Here is an 11989-nt window from a genome sequence, read left to right on the forward strand (position 1 = left end):
CCCATCAAGATTCAATGACCGCTCATTCTCAATGAGAGTTTTTATTTCAGATGAAAAATAGGTAGAATTTGAAACCAACATATATAAAAAGACTTCTACATCCAAGTCTAGTCTAGACCGCACAAGTATTTATGTTTGGTTCATTTGGAGTTCTAGAATTTGGTGGTTGCTCTCAAATCTCAATCAATCGTTATCATACCAGCCTAATGATACCATAAGGAATATTATCATTAAATGATCCAAATGACATAGAGCCGGCTGAAGAGGGTATTGGGTGGACAAGGCATTTTACATAAAAATCCATAGTCGCGTAGAGGTCATTTTCAGTAACTCACAATTGGAGGGTTAGGATCTTACACATTAGGTAGGAGAGACTCTTGTTGGCATACCATTCTTGCAATCTAGCTGAGTCAATTCCATCCGATCAATGGTTCAGACTCACAATGTGATTACAGCTACAGCGTACCACAATAAGACACTGAAAATAAAATATCTCATCATACAATGATACCAAAGGTGGAAAAATTGCACTTCATAAGAAATGTTGATTCCTTCTGACACTCAAAAAGGTCACCTTTTAGGTAGTTTACCTACAACATGACTTCGGGTTATCCAATTTAGTGATAACAAGCAGCTTTGTTACTTTCACGTCCAAATCGTTAGCCTAATGTATAAGGAAGATATCACTACAAAAATATTATCACGTACGTAAGATGATACCCTATTTCTAACATGGTAAAAGAGTCACATAGGCAGATTCAAATGATGATGCGGGTATATCCTACCACAGAAATAAGCTTCGCTTAGACTTTTCCCTGGTACTGGAAATTGAGTTCATAATTGTGCTTCAAGGTTGCCAAGGTGTTTCTGCAAGGACCCTCTACACAAACAAGAAGAATATGAGAAATCAATTCCTTTCAATCATATCTTTTATCAAGTCAAAATTGTTTACCTCCAAATGAGGTATGAAGACGTTGAAGATCATCAGGTGAGCAAACATCTATCAGCGCATATACACCTGGTCTTAGAGCTTCATCTATTTCCCTGCAAGTCCATAGGATAGTTCAGACTACATAAAAGGGACACTTCAAAAAAAAAAAAAAATATTGATTTTTGGAGATTGTAATTGGTAAATTTTTGCATACTTATTTCAAGTGATATCGTCCTCCGACTGATGCAGAATAAGATCAAATGATTAAAATACTTTATTTTGGGTTAATCTTAGGAACATTAAAAATTAGCGTGATATCTCGGCTGTTGGTTATAGATTAAAAAATACGTCAACACACATAAGGATGACTGTTCCTGGATCTGGATCACTATCATCTTTACTCTGAGTGAATCTCTCATAGAAGATTAGTGGACTCTGCAGATGCAGAATAACATTGAACATGCGGGCAATTAACCTCTGAATGTATTTTTTAACCACAATCAAATTGCGTTCTGAAACACAAATAAAAGGTCAGAGCATGTCCATACAATAGCTGAAGGGAATTATTATACACTTGAATCCATACACTTTTCTTCCAATGTGGTAATATGTCCTTGCATTTAATTCACACTTCTGTATGGCTAGAACATAAGTCATAGAATAAGTAGCTAAAAGAGGTCCTTATGTGAAGCAATTGCTATAGACATACAGTTCCATTCATCAATGCAGTAGCTTAACTTATGCATAGCTAAATAGGGAATTAATGTAGTAGAACCATTTCATACGCTCTATAAATGTGTGATATAATATTACCTGAAACAAATTCCAGAACCAAGTCCAAGCAATCAATGCCAGATGCAACAACTGAAGAAACCTTTCGATAGCTTGAACTGCAGATTGGAGATGCAACTCTGTTGATTTCTTTATGAACACTGCGAATGATGACCTCAACCTAGCTTTGAATTTATCCAATAAATATTCCCAGCCTGAAAAAGATGATGCTTCAGAAAATCTCCTTTCTCCTATAGGTGTGTTGGTGCTTGTTTCATGAGATACAAGAGTTGCGCTTTTCCCTTGTAAAGTTATGCATTTCCCTAGAGCCCGTAACTGTAGCTGAACCATCTTGTCAAACAAATCTCTGGATAAGGTAGGATTAGTCAAAGGAAAATGATTCCCTAATTCTTCCAGATACTTCAGAACACCATCTAAACACACAAAATAATAGAAGTGTGGCACCTGACTTGCGTCCGCTGATTCCAATAACAAGACTTGCATAATGCCAGCAAACTTATGCACTAAGCTTGACAACATGGGAGCGCTCTTAATATGCAAATTTAGCCTCAAAATAGCAGAAGAGGCGATTAACAACTGCCTGAGTAAAAATGCTGCGTTGGGGAAATCACCTTTTAGCATGCTTCTCAACAAAGGCTTATTTAAAGATTGCAGTTCAAATGAATCAACAGCAGTGAGAACACTAACAACACTATTTGCATCTTTCAAGCGCGGTCTTCTTCTATGAACACTACCAATTACAGAGTCATCACAGATGTCAGATGATGCTGAGCACGTCACTGCAACTGCAGATTCATCCTGCAGTCCACCACATGCCATATCAGTGTCAGCATCATTGCCTTCCGGCAAAATCCTCTCTGCACCCAACAAATCTAAATTGTAGCCTGACTTCTGAAGATTATAGGCACGACATATAGTTGTGGACTGCTGATTATCGTCAAGAAAAAACATCTGTAGTAGAAGACTAGAAATTTCTTCAAAAACCTTTATACAGAGGTTGAGTTCGGAGATTGGTTCAAGTTTCCACCTTGACAACTTAGCTTTCTCATCACTATTTCTCCCATCTGTGTCGATCACAACGCATGCTAGGCCCCACAAAAACCCACTAAAACACGTAATTATGGAAGAAAACCTATTCAAATTTAAAGCATCAACAGAAACTTCCTCTTTTCCATTACAAATGCCATTCTTCACATTTACAAGTAAGATCTGCATCTGTTCCTTCAAAATCTTAGCAACAATGTTTACACTTTTCCAGGCTTCAATATAATTGGACGAATTAAATAAACTTCTCTGTTCTTGGGCACATCCAAACTTCAGCTCAGCAACCTCAAGGAAACGAACAGCATGATTGGATTGATATTTATTTAATGTCAGAAACACATAAAATGTGTGATCCATTAACGCCAAGATCATATCATGAACTTGATGATAAATATCTTTTGAGAATGATTCTTGAAGCCCAGCAACCATATGCACTGACTTGTAAAGCCATGAAACTGGAAATAAATCCTCAAAGAGTACAGTGTCTGAGGTTCGACTGGCTACTGTCTCCTCACAAGCAGTAATTATACATCTTAAGGCCTTCCGACAGGACACAAACAATCTGAAGAGCTCATAATAATAAGTTGAGTATGAAGCATTCTGATAATCTAATAAGCCGCCAACAACAATCCTGAAAAGCACGGAACTGGTTATATTAACAAATGCCTTGATTGAATGGATACAAATATTAACTTCAATTCAAATTGAAAGGAAAACACACAATATTACTTTTCATGAGATATGAATTCTTGAGACTGCTGGGGGAAAAGGTTCACATATACATAATGAGGTACTATTATCTTCACCCATGAAGTATTAGAAAAAATATCAGAATTAGAAAGTGTATCAAGAATAAGCAGCTGTGCATGCACTTTTCCATACAAATTGAAAAAAACAAGAGTCTAACCAAATTCCTCTCTTTTGCATACATTTTATGGAACTATGTTCAAAAAATGAAACAACAAAAACAGAAACAGAAAGAAAACATAACTGAACTGGGCAACCATTTTAATCTTAGAACCCAACTCAACTAATTGAATATTTCATTTTATTGACTAGTCCGAATTGGGAATGATAATTACTCAGTATAGAAGATTTCTTATCTTTTACTTCTTTTAAGCAATACGAACTGTATTCATTGTTGGACCATACATCAAACCCATGAAAGCTCATACCTTTCGAGGTTCAGAATAGAAGTCACATAACATGAAAATGATCTCGTGTCCAAATGACCTTTTGGCATACAACTGAAAAGATTAAGCAAACTCTGACAAGCTGTAAATTTCATGATGGTAGATGGTTGGGAGTTTTGTCCCTTGCAACTTGAGGCTGAGGAACAATCATTTAACATTGAGTTTGTTGCATGAAATAGCCAATGATGAGTGTGTAACTGATAACTGAATTAGAGTAAAACTATCTGAGTGTGTAACTGACAACTGAATTAAATCTGAGGACAATGAGATGACAATATTATAAACCTTCTTCAAGAAATTAAGAGAAGCACCCTCAGAGGCATCCTCTGTTCACACATAAATCTTTTCATGCATAAAGACCGAAAGTACATTATTTATAGCTTTAAGTGTGCAATGAATATCCAACAATTCAGGGCCCACTTTCAGTTTAGTTTCAAGAAAGCCATTGATCTCAAGCAAAAGAGGCTCCATAATCAGTACAAAAAAATCGTGAAGTGAATTTCGTGTTCCTGGATTGAAACTAGTTGAGCAATAATTCTTTTCAACAATACGACTCTCAGAAGACATCATAGACGTTTGACCCAATGAACTATCTTCTAACTGCCTTGAATCTTCACTCTTCCCCATCATTTTGGTACTTGCAGTCAGCGCTGAATCCCTCTTTAGCTTTTTAACTTGATCAATAAGCAAGTGAAACAATACTCCTATGCTTTCTACTGCAAATGCATTCTTTGCAGCTAAAATTCCTTCCACTTTATCAAATAAATGTCTATGATAACTCTGGTTGATTGTTTTGGAATCTTTTAACTTCCCATCATTGGATGTGGCGTCTTTTTCAGTACTGCATAAGCTCAAAAACCCATCAATGTGGAGCGGGTGATATAGCCCATGAGATAATACATCTTCAACAAGCTTCAGTAAGTTTCTTCTCCAACCAGGATTACTTCCACCAATATGGAGATGCAAGAGACCCAAGAGATGCAACAGAGGTTCAAGGAGCTTATTACTAAAATCACGAAATCCATCTTTCCGAGCGTGAGCCCTTAAAAACCTGGCAAATGGCTCAAGCACCAAGCACAAGAATTGGAAAACAAATACACCCTCATTGCCACTAACAAGAGCTTCACTTAAAATTTGTGTCCAAGGTCAAGACCTGAACTTACAGTTATAATCCACATGTCTAAATTTTCATTTGAGAAGCCTTCTTGGGATGAAAATACCAAAGAAATACAATCAAGCACAGTAGTGTACAATTGTAACCCTTCACCAATAATTTTTTTGTTCAATAAGGACAGTGCGCTCCTTGCAATCCAACATATAAAGCGTAAAAGGTTCCGTGAGAAACTTAACGAAACATTTAATTTCAGAGACTCCTCCAAACAGAATTTGAAAATCTCCCAGCATCTTAAATCCAAATACGTATAAATAACTTCAGCTTGATGCTTCTCTCCACCACTCTCAACTTTCTTTCCTTCGGAAATCAACAATGACTGGATCCAATCACTGACAAAAATTACTAAACGTGACATGTTCACTGCTTGATTATCCTCATCACTGCTGCCTCCTTCTTCCTTCACCCTCGACATCACAAAACCATGAGCTAGTTCCACCTTCCTGCATTTGCATCCCTCATTCATCACAACTCAATATTAACCCTCCTTTTGATCACTTACAAGTCAATGCAGACAACATGAAGCATAAAGTCTTCGTTTTCACACACACGCACACCGATACATAATAACTCAAGTACAAAATAAACCCAAGAGATTGAGTCTAATTCAACTCACACTTTGCTTAAATTGGGCTATAAGTTCTATTGTTCATCAAGATTCTAACTTTCTTAGTCAAGAACCAAACTTTCTTCATACTCAATTTGAATTAAACTCAAAACTAAATCCCCATGTATCCAAACAGACTTAAACCAATGAAAGCAACAACAAAAACTACAAAATGGGGATGAAGAAGAGTATACTAACTTCTGAAGATCAAGCTCTCTGTTCTGGATTGACAGAATCAACTCCAGGTTCCTCCATGGACCACCTTGATTGGGTTTTTCAGCTTTTCCAACTTCAAAGTTTTGGTCTTGTGGTTCATTCTCGTTCTCTGATGAATTGGTGCGGTTAGTCTTGGGTGGCCTTTCAGATTCTTGGGGTCCGCTCTGCTTTCTCTTCTTCTTGTTCTTCTTGGGTTGTCTCTGTTTAGGGTTAGCTCCAGAATCGGCCATGGTTGGATACTTGAGCTCAAGAGTTACTGTGGGTTTTTGTTTGGAGGTTTTGAAAAAAGGGTTTAGGGTTTTAGTTGCTGCTTGGTAATTGTAGGGTGGGCCGAAACGGCGTCGTATTTTTAAAGCTCTCCCAAAATAATAAAAAATATAAAAAATAAATAAAAAATAAAAAGGAGTTGAAAAATTAAATTTGAGGGATGACAATTTCTCACATCACCATCAACCGGACCGGTTTGGGTTGTCACTTGTCAGCCAAGTGATAAGAATACACAAGTGCGGAAAATTATATTTCACGAATCTTTTTTAGTTTACATGTGGAAATACCAAAATTATATCAAGCTCTTTGCCTTGCCTTGCCCTCTACATGACATGATATCTCAACCTAGAGACCAAATTATGTTTCGTGTCACGATTATCGACTTGAAATTGACTTGCTCTAAAATATGTTAACTTGAACACAATTTGCTTAACAAAAGGCTTCTTTTGACGTATGAAAATTTTATTTGTTTTTATTAGAAGTAAAGTTCCTATTTAATGATACATGCATCGTGTCATCCACATATATGAATTGCTGAATAAACATAAGCTATTTACTGTCACTTATACTTAACAAATTGTTTTTGTTGTTGTTTGATAAGATTAGATAATCGTTTTGACATGAATTTCCCATCTATTATATATAGTAAATTGAGACCACGAATACCATGAACACAATATTGTTACATTAATTTTAACACCCTTAATTTTAACCATCGGAACTCTATTTTGTTACATTAATTCAGTGGCATGACTTCAATATTGATATTATTGATCGAAGAACCCTAAAATGTAAAAACTCTTCATCTCGCCGAAATACAACATTTTACATTGTAGTGCAGTGAAGTATATAAATAATAGAAACCACATATACGTCATGTGTGCAAATGACCATGCCCAGACAAGATTACTATAAAAACTCCATATTGTAAACAGTCTCATAGACCAATACGATATGCCAAAGGGTAAAATCCTTACATGGTACCTGAACCATTACGAAATGCACTTTTTGGTACCTACAAATTTGCAGGGAGTCTAGTAGTACCTGTAGTATCTCTCTATTAACCCATTTAGTACTTCCGTCAATTATTCCGTTAAAGTAGGGATAAAATCGTAAAAACCCTATTTTTAAAATTTTTTATAAAACTAAATTAAACTTGGTTTAAAAAAAAAAAAAAAAAAAAAAGCTAGAGTTGAATTTAGGGTCTGTGACCACTAGCCCCAAAATAGGTTAATTTTAGCCCACTTACACCACAAACAGAATTCTATTCCCACTAACCCAACTACAGATTCAAAAGACGATTCTACCCCCGAAAAATTTAAAAATTACAAATGGCACACCAGCTCTATCTCGCTCTCTCTCTATCTGCACATCAAAAACGTGAACCTAAACCCGCCTGACTGCCAGTGCCTTCTTCTGCAGGCGGACGACGGGGAGCAACGGAGGACTGCCGGAAAAGACCAAAGATAGGCACGCGACGGTAGAGATCAAGACATCGTCACCTGGATCTAAAGCGATCGCCGCGTTTCACGGTCAAATCTTTTGCGCCGGTTTGAATTGGTACCAGTCACCGGAGGCGTCGTCGCTGTCGAGGATGCGGAGCTTGCCGGCGAGTTTGGGGACGGTGTTGGTCGGATCTGACGGCAATCCCGAACGGCAGACTCGATATGAGGCCACCGTCGCCGGAGTTTTCCACAGGTGGACCAATTACGGCATTCAATTTTGGTTTTCGATTGTGACGGTTTCAATTGGTTCATGACCTTTGTGTAAACAAAACAGCACTTGTATAGCTTTGAAACATGCATGACCTCCGTGTAAACTCCTTGTATAGCTAGCGATTTCATGATGACCGTGTTGTGTGAAAATGGGTAGCTTGGATCTCATCGCTAAAGGTGGGGTAGCCGGAAGAGGAGGAACCGGTCGAACTCTTTTTTTTTTTTTGGTAAAATGGGGCAGAAGGCCCAGAAGGAAAGAAAAAAGAAAAAAAAAAGTTTTATCGGAGGCAATTAAGGGCTATTTGGGGGCAATAGACGTCTATTGGGGGGCAATAGACGTTTTGAATTGATGTAATTTTTTTTTTCTTTAATCAAAGTTATATTTGTGTAATTTTAAAAAAATTAGTTCTCATTTCGGTAATCGAAACGTCTATTTGGGGGCAATAGACGTCTATTAGGGGACAATAGACTATTGGGGGGCAATGGATGTCTATTGGGTGCAAAAAAAACTTTCCGGTGAGATTTTCAGCAAATTCCGGTGGGCGGTAGCCAGTGACCGGACTCCGGCGAACGTTGACCGGATTCCGGCGACCGATGACCGGACTCCGGCGAAGTCTCTCATGGTTTCTCTCTCTTCCATTTTCTCTCTCTCTCTCTCTAAGTAACAAATGGGTAAGGGTAAAATGGTATTAAAAAAAATTTAAAAACAAAAAAAAAAAATCTTAATGGGGTATTAGGGAAGACCTCCTTAGAGTGTTTTGGGTAAGAGAGAATTAAAAAAAACTTAATGGGGTAAGTGGGAAAAAAATCTCTAAAAATGGGGTAAATAGACAAAAACCCTTGAATTTAATTAGTGAATATCTGCAGTTACCATTTACTTACTACTTCCATTGGTTAATCCTATTAATTGTTTGAGAAAAAATTATCTCAACTAATGACCAAATGAATATATATTAATTTTTATAAAAAATAACTAAACACAAACAAAATACTTAAATTAATTACCCCAAGTAACCCGTTGGGTATTATTTTTATTTTTTATGTGTCAATTACTTTTTAATTATAGACCTTCAATATATTATAATACTATAATTCTAGATATGAATGAAAATACTATTTTACCCTTGTTATTTTACTCACATGACCGCCACGTAGGCCTTTTTAACGGAATAATGGACGGAGGTACCATAGGGGCTAACGGAGGAATAGTGCAGGTACTACTAGACTCTCTAAAAATTTATAGGTACTAAAAAGTGCATTTCGTGATAATTCGGGTACCATTTGAGGATTTTACCCTATGCCAAACTATAGTATATGCATGTTTCTATATATGATTGTACATTTAAGGATTATATTTAGGATTAAATTCTGCTTACTACCTTGTACTTTCAAGGGTTCATCAGTTTAGTCCCTACACTTCTAATTTAATCAGAAAAATCCTTGCACTCTCCAATTTCATCTAGTCGATCCAATCCGTCAATTTTCGCTGTTAAAATGCTGACATGAGATCTTCTCACAGAGAAAATTCCCAAACTACCCATTGCTAGGCAGCCCGCCGACGCGTTAGTGTTGTGAATGCAGATGGGTAGTTTGGAAATTTTCCCCGAAAATTGACGGAGTGGTGACAAATTGGATCGATTTGATGAAATTGGAGAGTGCAAGGACTATTTTGATTAAATTAGAATGGCAGGGACTGAACTGATGAACCCTTGAAAGTACAGGGTAGTAAGCAGAATTTAGTCCTTATATTTACGTACTAAAACCTCATATCTATCTCCTTGGTTTTTATAGACCATTGCGTTTCTGTTTGCACAAAACCCTTTGCTATAATAGGAAAATCTCTGCAACTTTGGCAAGAATCGATAAGGTACACATAATCTTCATCCCAAATCTAAAGCTACGAACTGCTAATCTGCACCGGCCACTTTCCAAATCTCAAAATATGAAGAGAGTCGTCTGGTACATATCACTCTAAAAAATCTCAACAATTTCAAATTCATTCAAAAATTCCTATATATACTAGATATATCAAATATGTTAGCTTGAGACTATGTCTAATTCCTTTTATGAATCCCACTTGTGCTATAAATTAGATTCAAAGTCATGAGGTTGTTGTGTAGACTTGCAGTAGCATTGCTTCAGTTAATTGCTTTCCCACTACCATAATGCTAGCCATGAGTAAGTTCCAGAACTTGTTCGGAGCAGCGACTGTGTTCATTATCATTCTTTTTATCCAAACCATGAGCAATCCAATCGGCGAGAGTCCTGACCATGACTGGCACGATGCACACGCAACCTTCAGTGATTGTACTTGCTTATGAGTTTTGACAACTTATATATTTTTGAATTTGAATGGGATTAACACTACTAGGAATTCTGGTTCATGAAACTAGAATAATTGGGCTGCCGGAATAATTATTAACTTTATTAGAACACGTAAGAGACGGCATTTTAAATGTTCTACTAAAAATTTAACATGTACAGCACAAAAATAGGCCAAATTCAAGGTTGGGTAGATAATTTGACTCCCAGGATAGGAAGACATCGATAAATGTACAATGTACTCAAAAATTTGATCGGCCTTCCTTTTCTAGTAAAGCAAGATGAGTGACTTTTTCATTTATCATAATTACCAATTCCGTGTCAATTTGCTTTTCAGGATATATAGGAATAAAATAAAAGAGACATTCAAAATTTTAAACTAACTAAATTTTACTATTTCATTGAGCCACCAGTAGGCATAAACCATGAATTTATAGTCAGGTTTTCCCTACGTTTTAAAAAAATGCATTAACCTTGTTTCTGGTCATGAATATAAGGGTTTCCACTGGGTCCTACGCTGTCAAGGGGGAGTTGCTCAATTCTTTTTGGAAGAGCCTGACTTGTACTACTAGATGCTTCATCATCGTCATTGTGTTGAATGTATTGCTCGGTATTAATGCCAATATTGCTCTGCTTAAATAATGTTTCCGAAATCTCCTCTGCATCTTCCTCATATATCACACGGACCCCACACTTTTTCACTGGCACAATTACCTCCATCTTTATTCGTTTATTCCAGCATCGAGGTTGAAATGAGAATACAAGCTGACAGTAGATATTCTGCCACTCATATTGAGAGAACATATCACGCGCCCCACTGAAGAACCAAATGTGATCCAACACAGGTTGAACCAAATGTGGTCCAAGCCATATTCTAATATTGCGAGTCAAGGATTTTCCATTGGCACTCAGTTCGCAATCAATGGACCACAGAACAGAAGGCGGGAGCGGTTATCGAAGACCCCACACTTCATGGCCAAAGATAGTAGACTTCGGTGACTGTACCACTCTGGAATTTCATTTCCAGGACCAACAAACTCAAATACTTCATGGCCAGAAAATGCTTGACTCTTAAGGCATCATGTTAGCAACGAATTCCTTTGTCCTATTTGCTTTGTCCTATCTAATGAAATGCAGCTGTCAGCGTATACCCATACACAAGATGGAAGCTCTGGTAATATCTGAAGCTTACGACACCGATTCAACCAAAGATAGTAAAGTCTAGAGAGTTGGCCGATGCTCTCGGGTAGTCTACTGAATTGATTTCTGCTGAGATCTAATTCTCTTAATGAAGACAAGCATCCAAAATCACTGGGCAATTCAGAAAGATTGCAGTCACTTAGATCCAGTTTGATTAATGAATGCAAACCCGTCAAACAAGGCAGCGACAATCCCGCTGGAATGTGACTTCTTTTTCGCAATAACTGAAAAAGGAGGAAGACCATATTCCATGAATTAGGTGACTGTGCTTTACACCCAGCAAGAGAGAATTCTTTGAGGTTTTTCAAAAGACCAATAGAGGAGGGTAGTTCTCTTATGCCACTTCCACTGACATCAAGCTTCTCCAAACAGGCAACATGACCCAACTCATCCGGCAATTTTTCAAGCTCTAAGCAACCAGAAAGATTGAGATCTTTGAGAGATTTTAAGCCACCTACACTGCTTGGAAGTCGCACAAGATTCTTGCAATCTTTCAAGTTCAGCACAGTAAGTCTTTCGAGCACTTCAATT

General features: G+C 37.3%; 1 protein-coding gene across 4 annotated transcripts in view; it reads right to left on the bottom strand.

Annotated features, from left to right (window-relative positions):
* Positions 1-6258, bottom strand: part of LOC133737066 (uncharacterized) — a 104351-nt gene extending 98093 nt beyond the window's left edge. Inside the window, exons 1-5 of one of the 4 annotated variants that reach the window (XM_062164693.1) lie at positions 5937-6258; positions 1745-3398; positions 953-1044; positions 575-880; positions 358-478 (exon numbers count right to left, since the gene is read on the bottom strand). In XM_062164693.1, the coding sequence (XP_062020677.1) occupies positions 1033-1044; positions 1745-3398; positions 5937-6184 (1914 nt within the window). In that variant the 5' untranslated portion in view covers positions 6185-6258 and the 3' untranslated portion in view covers positions 358-478; positions 575-880; positions 953-1032. The other 3 variants (XM_062164692.1, XM_062164694.1, XM_062164691.1) reach the window with 3 other exon arrangements.
* Positions 6259-11989: the final 5731 nt, after the last annotated feature.

This window comes from Rosa rugosa, chromosome 3, assembly GCF_958449725.1.
Source record: "Rosa rugosa chromosome 3, drRosRugo1.1, whole genome shotgun sequence".
NCBI lineage: Eukaryota > Viridiplantae > Streptophyta > Magnoliopsida > Rosales > Rosaceae > Rosa > Rosa rugosa.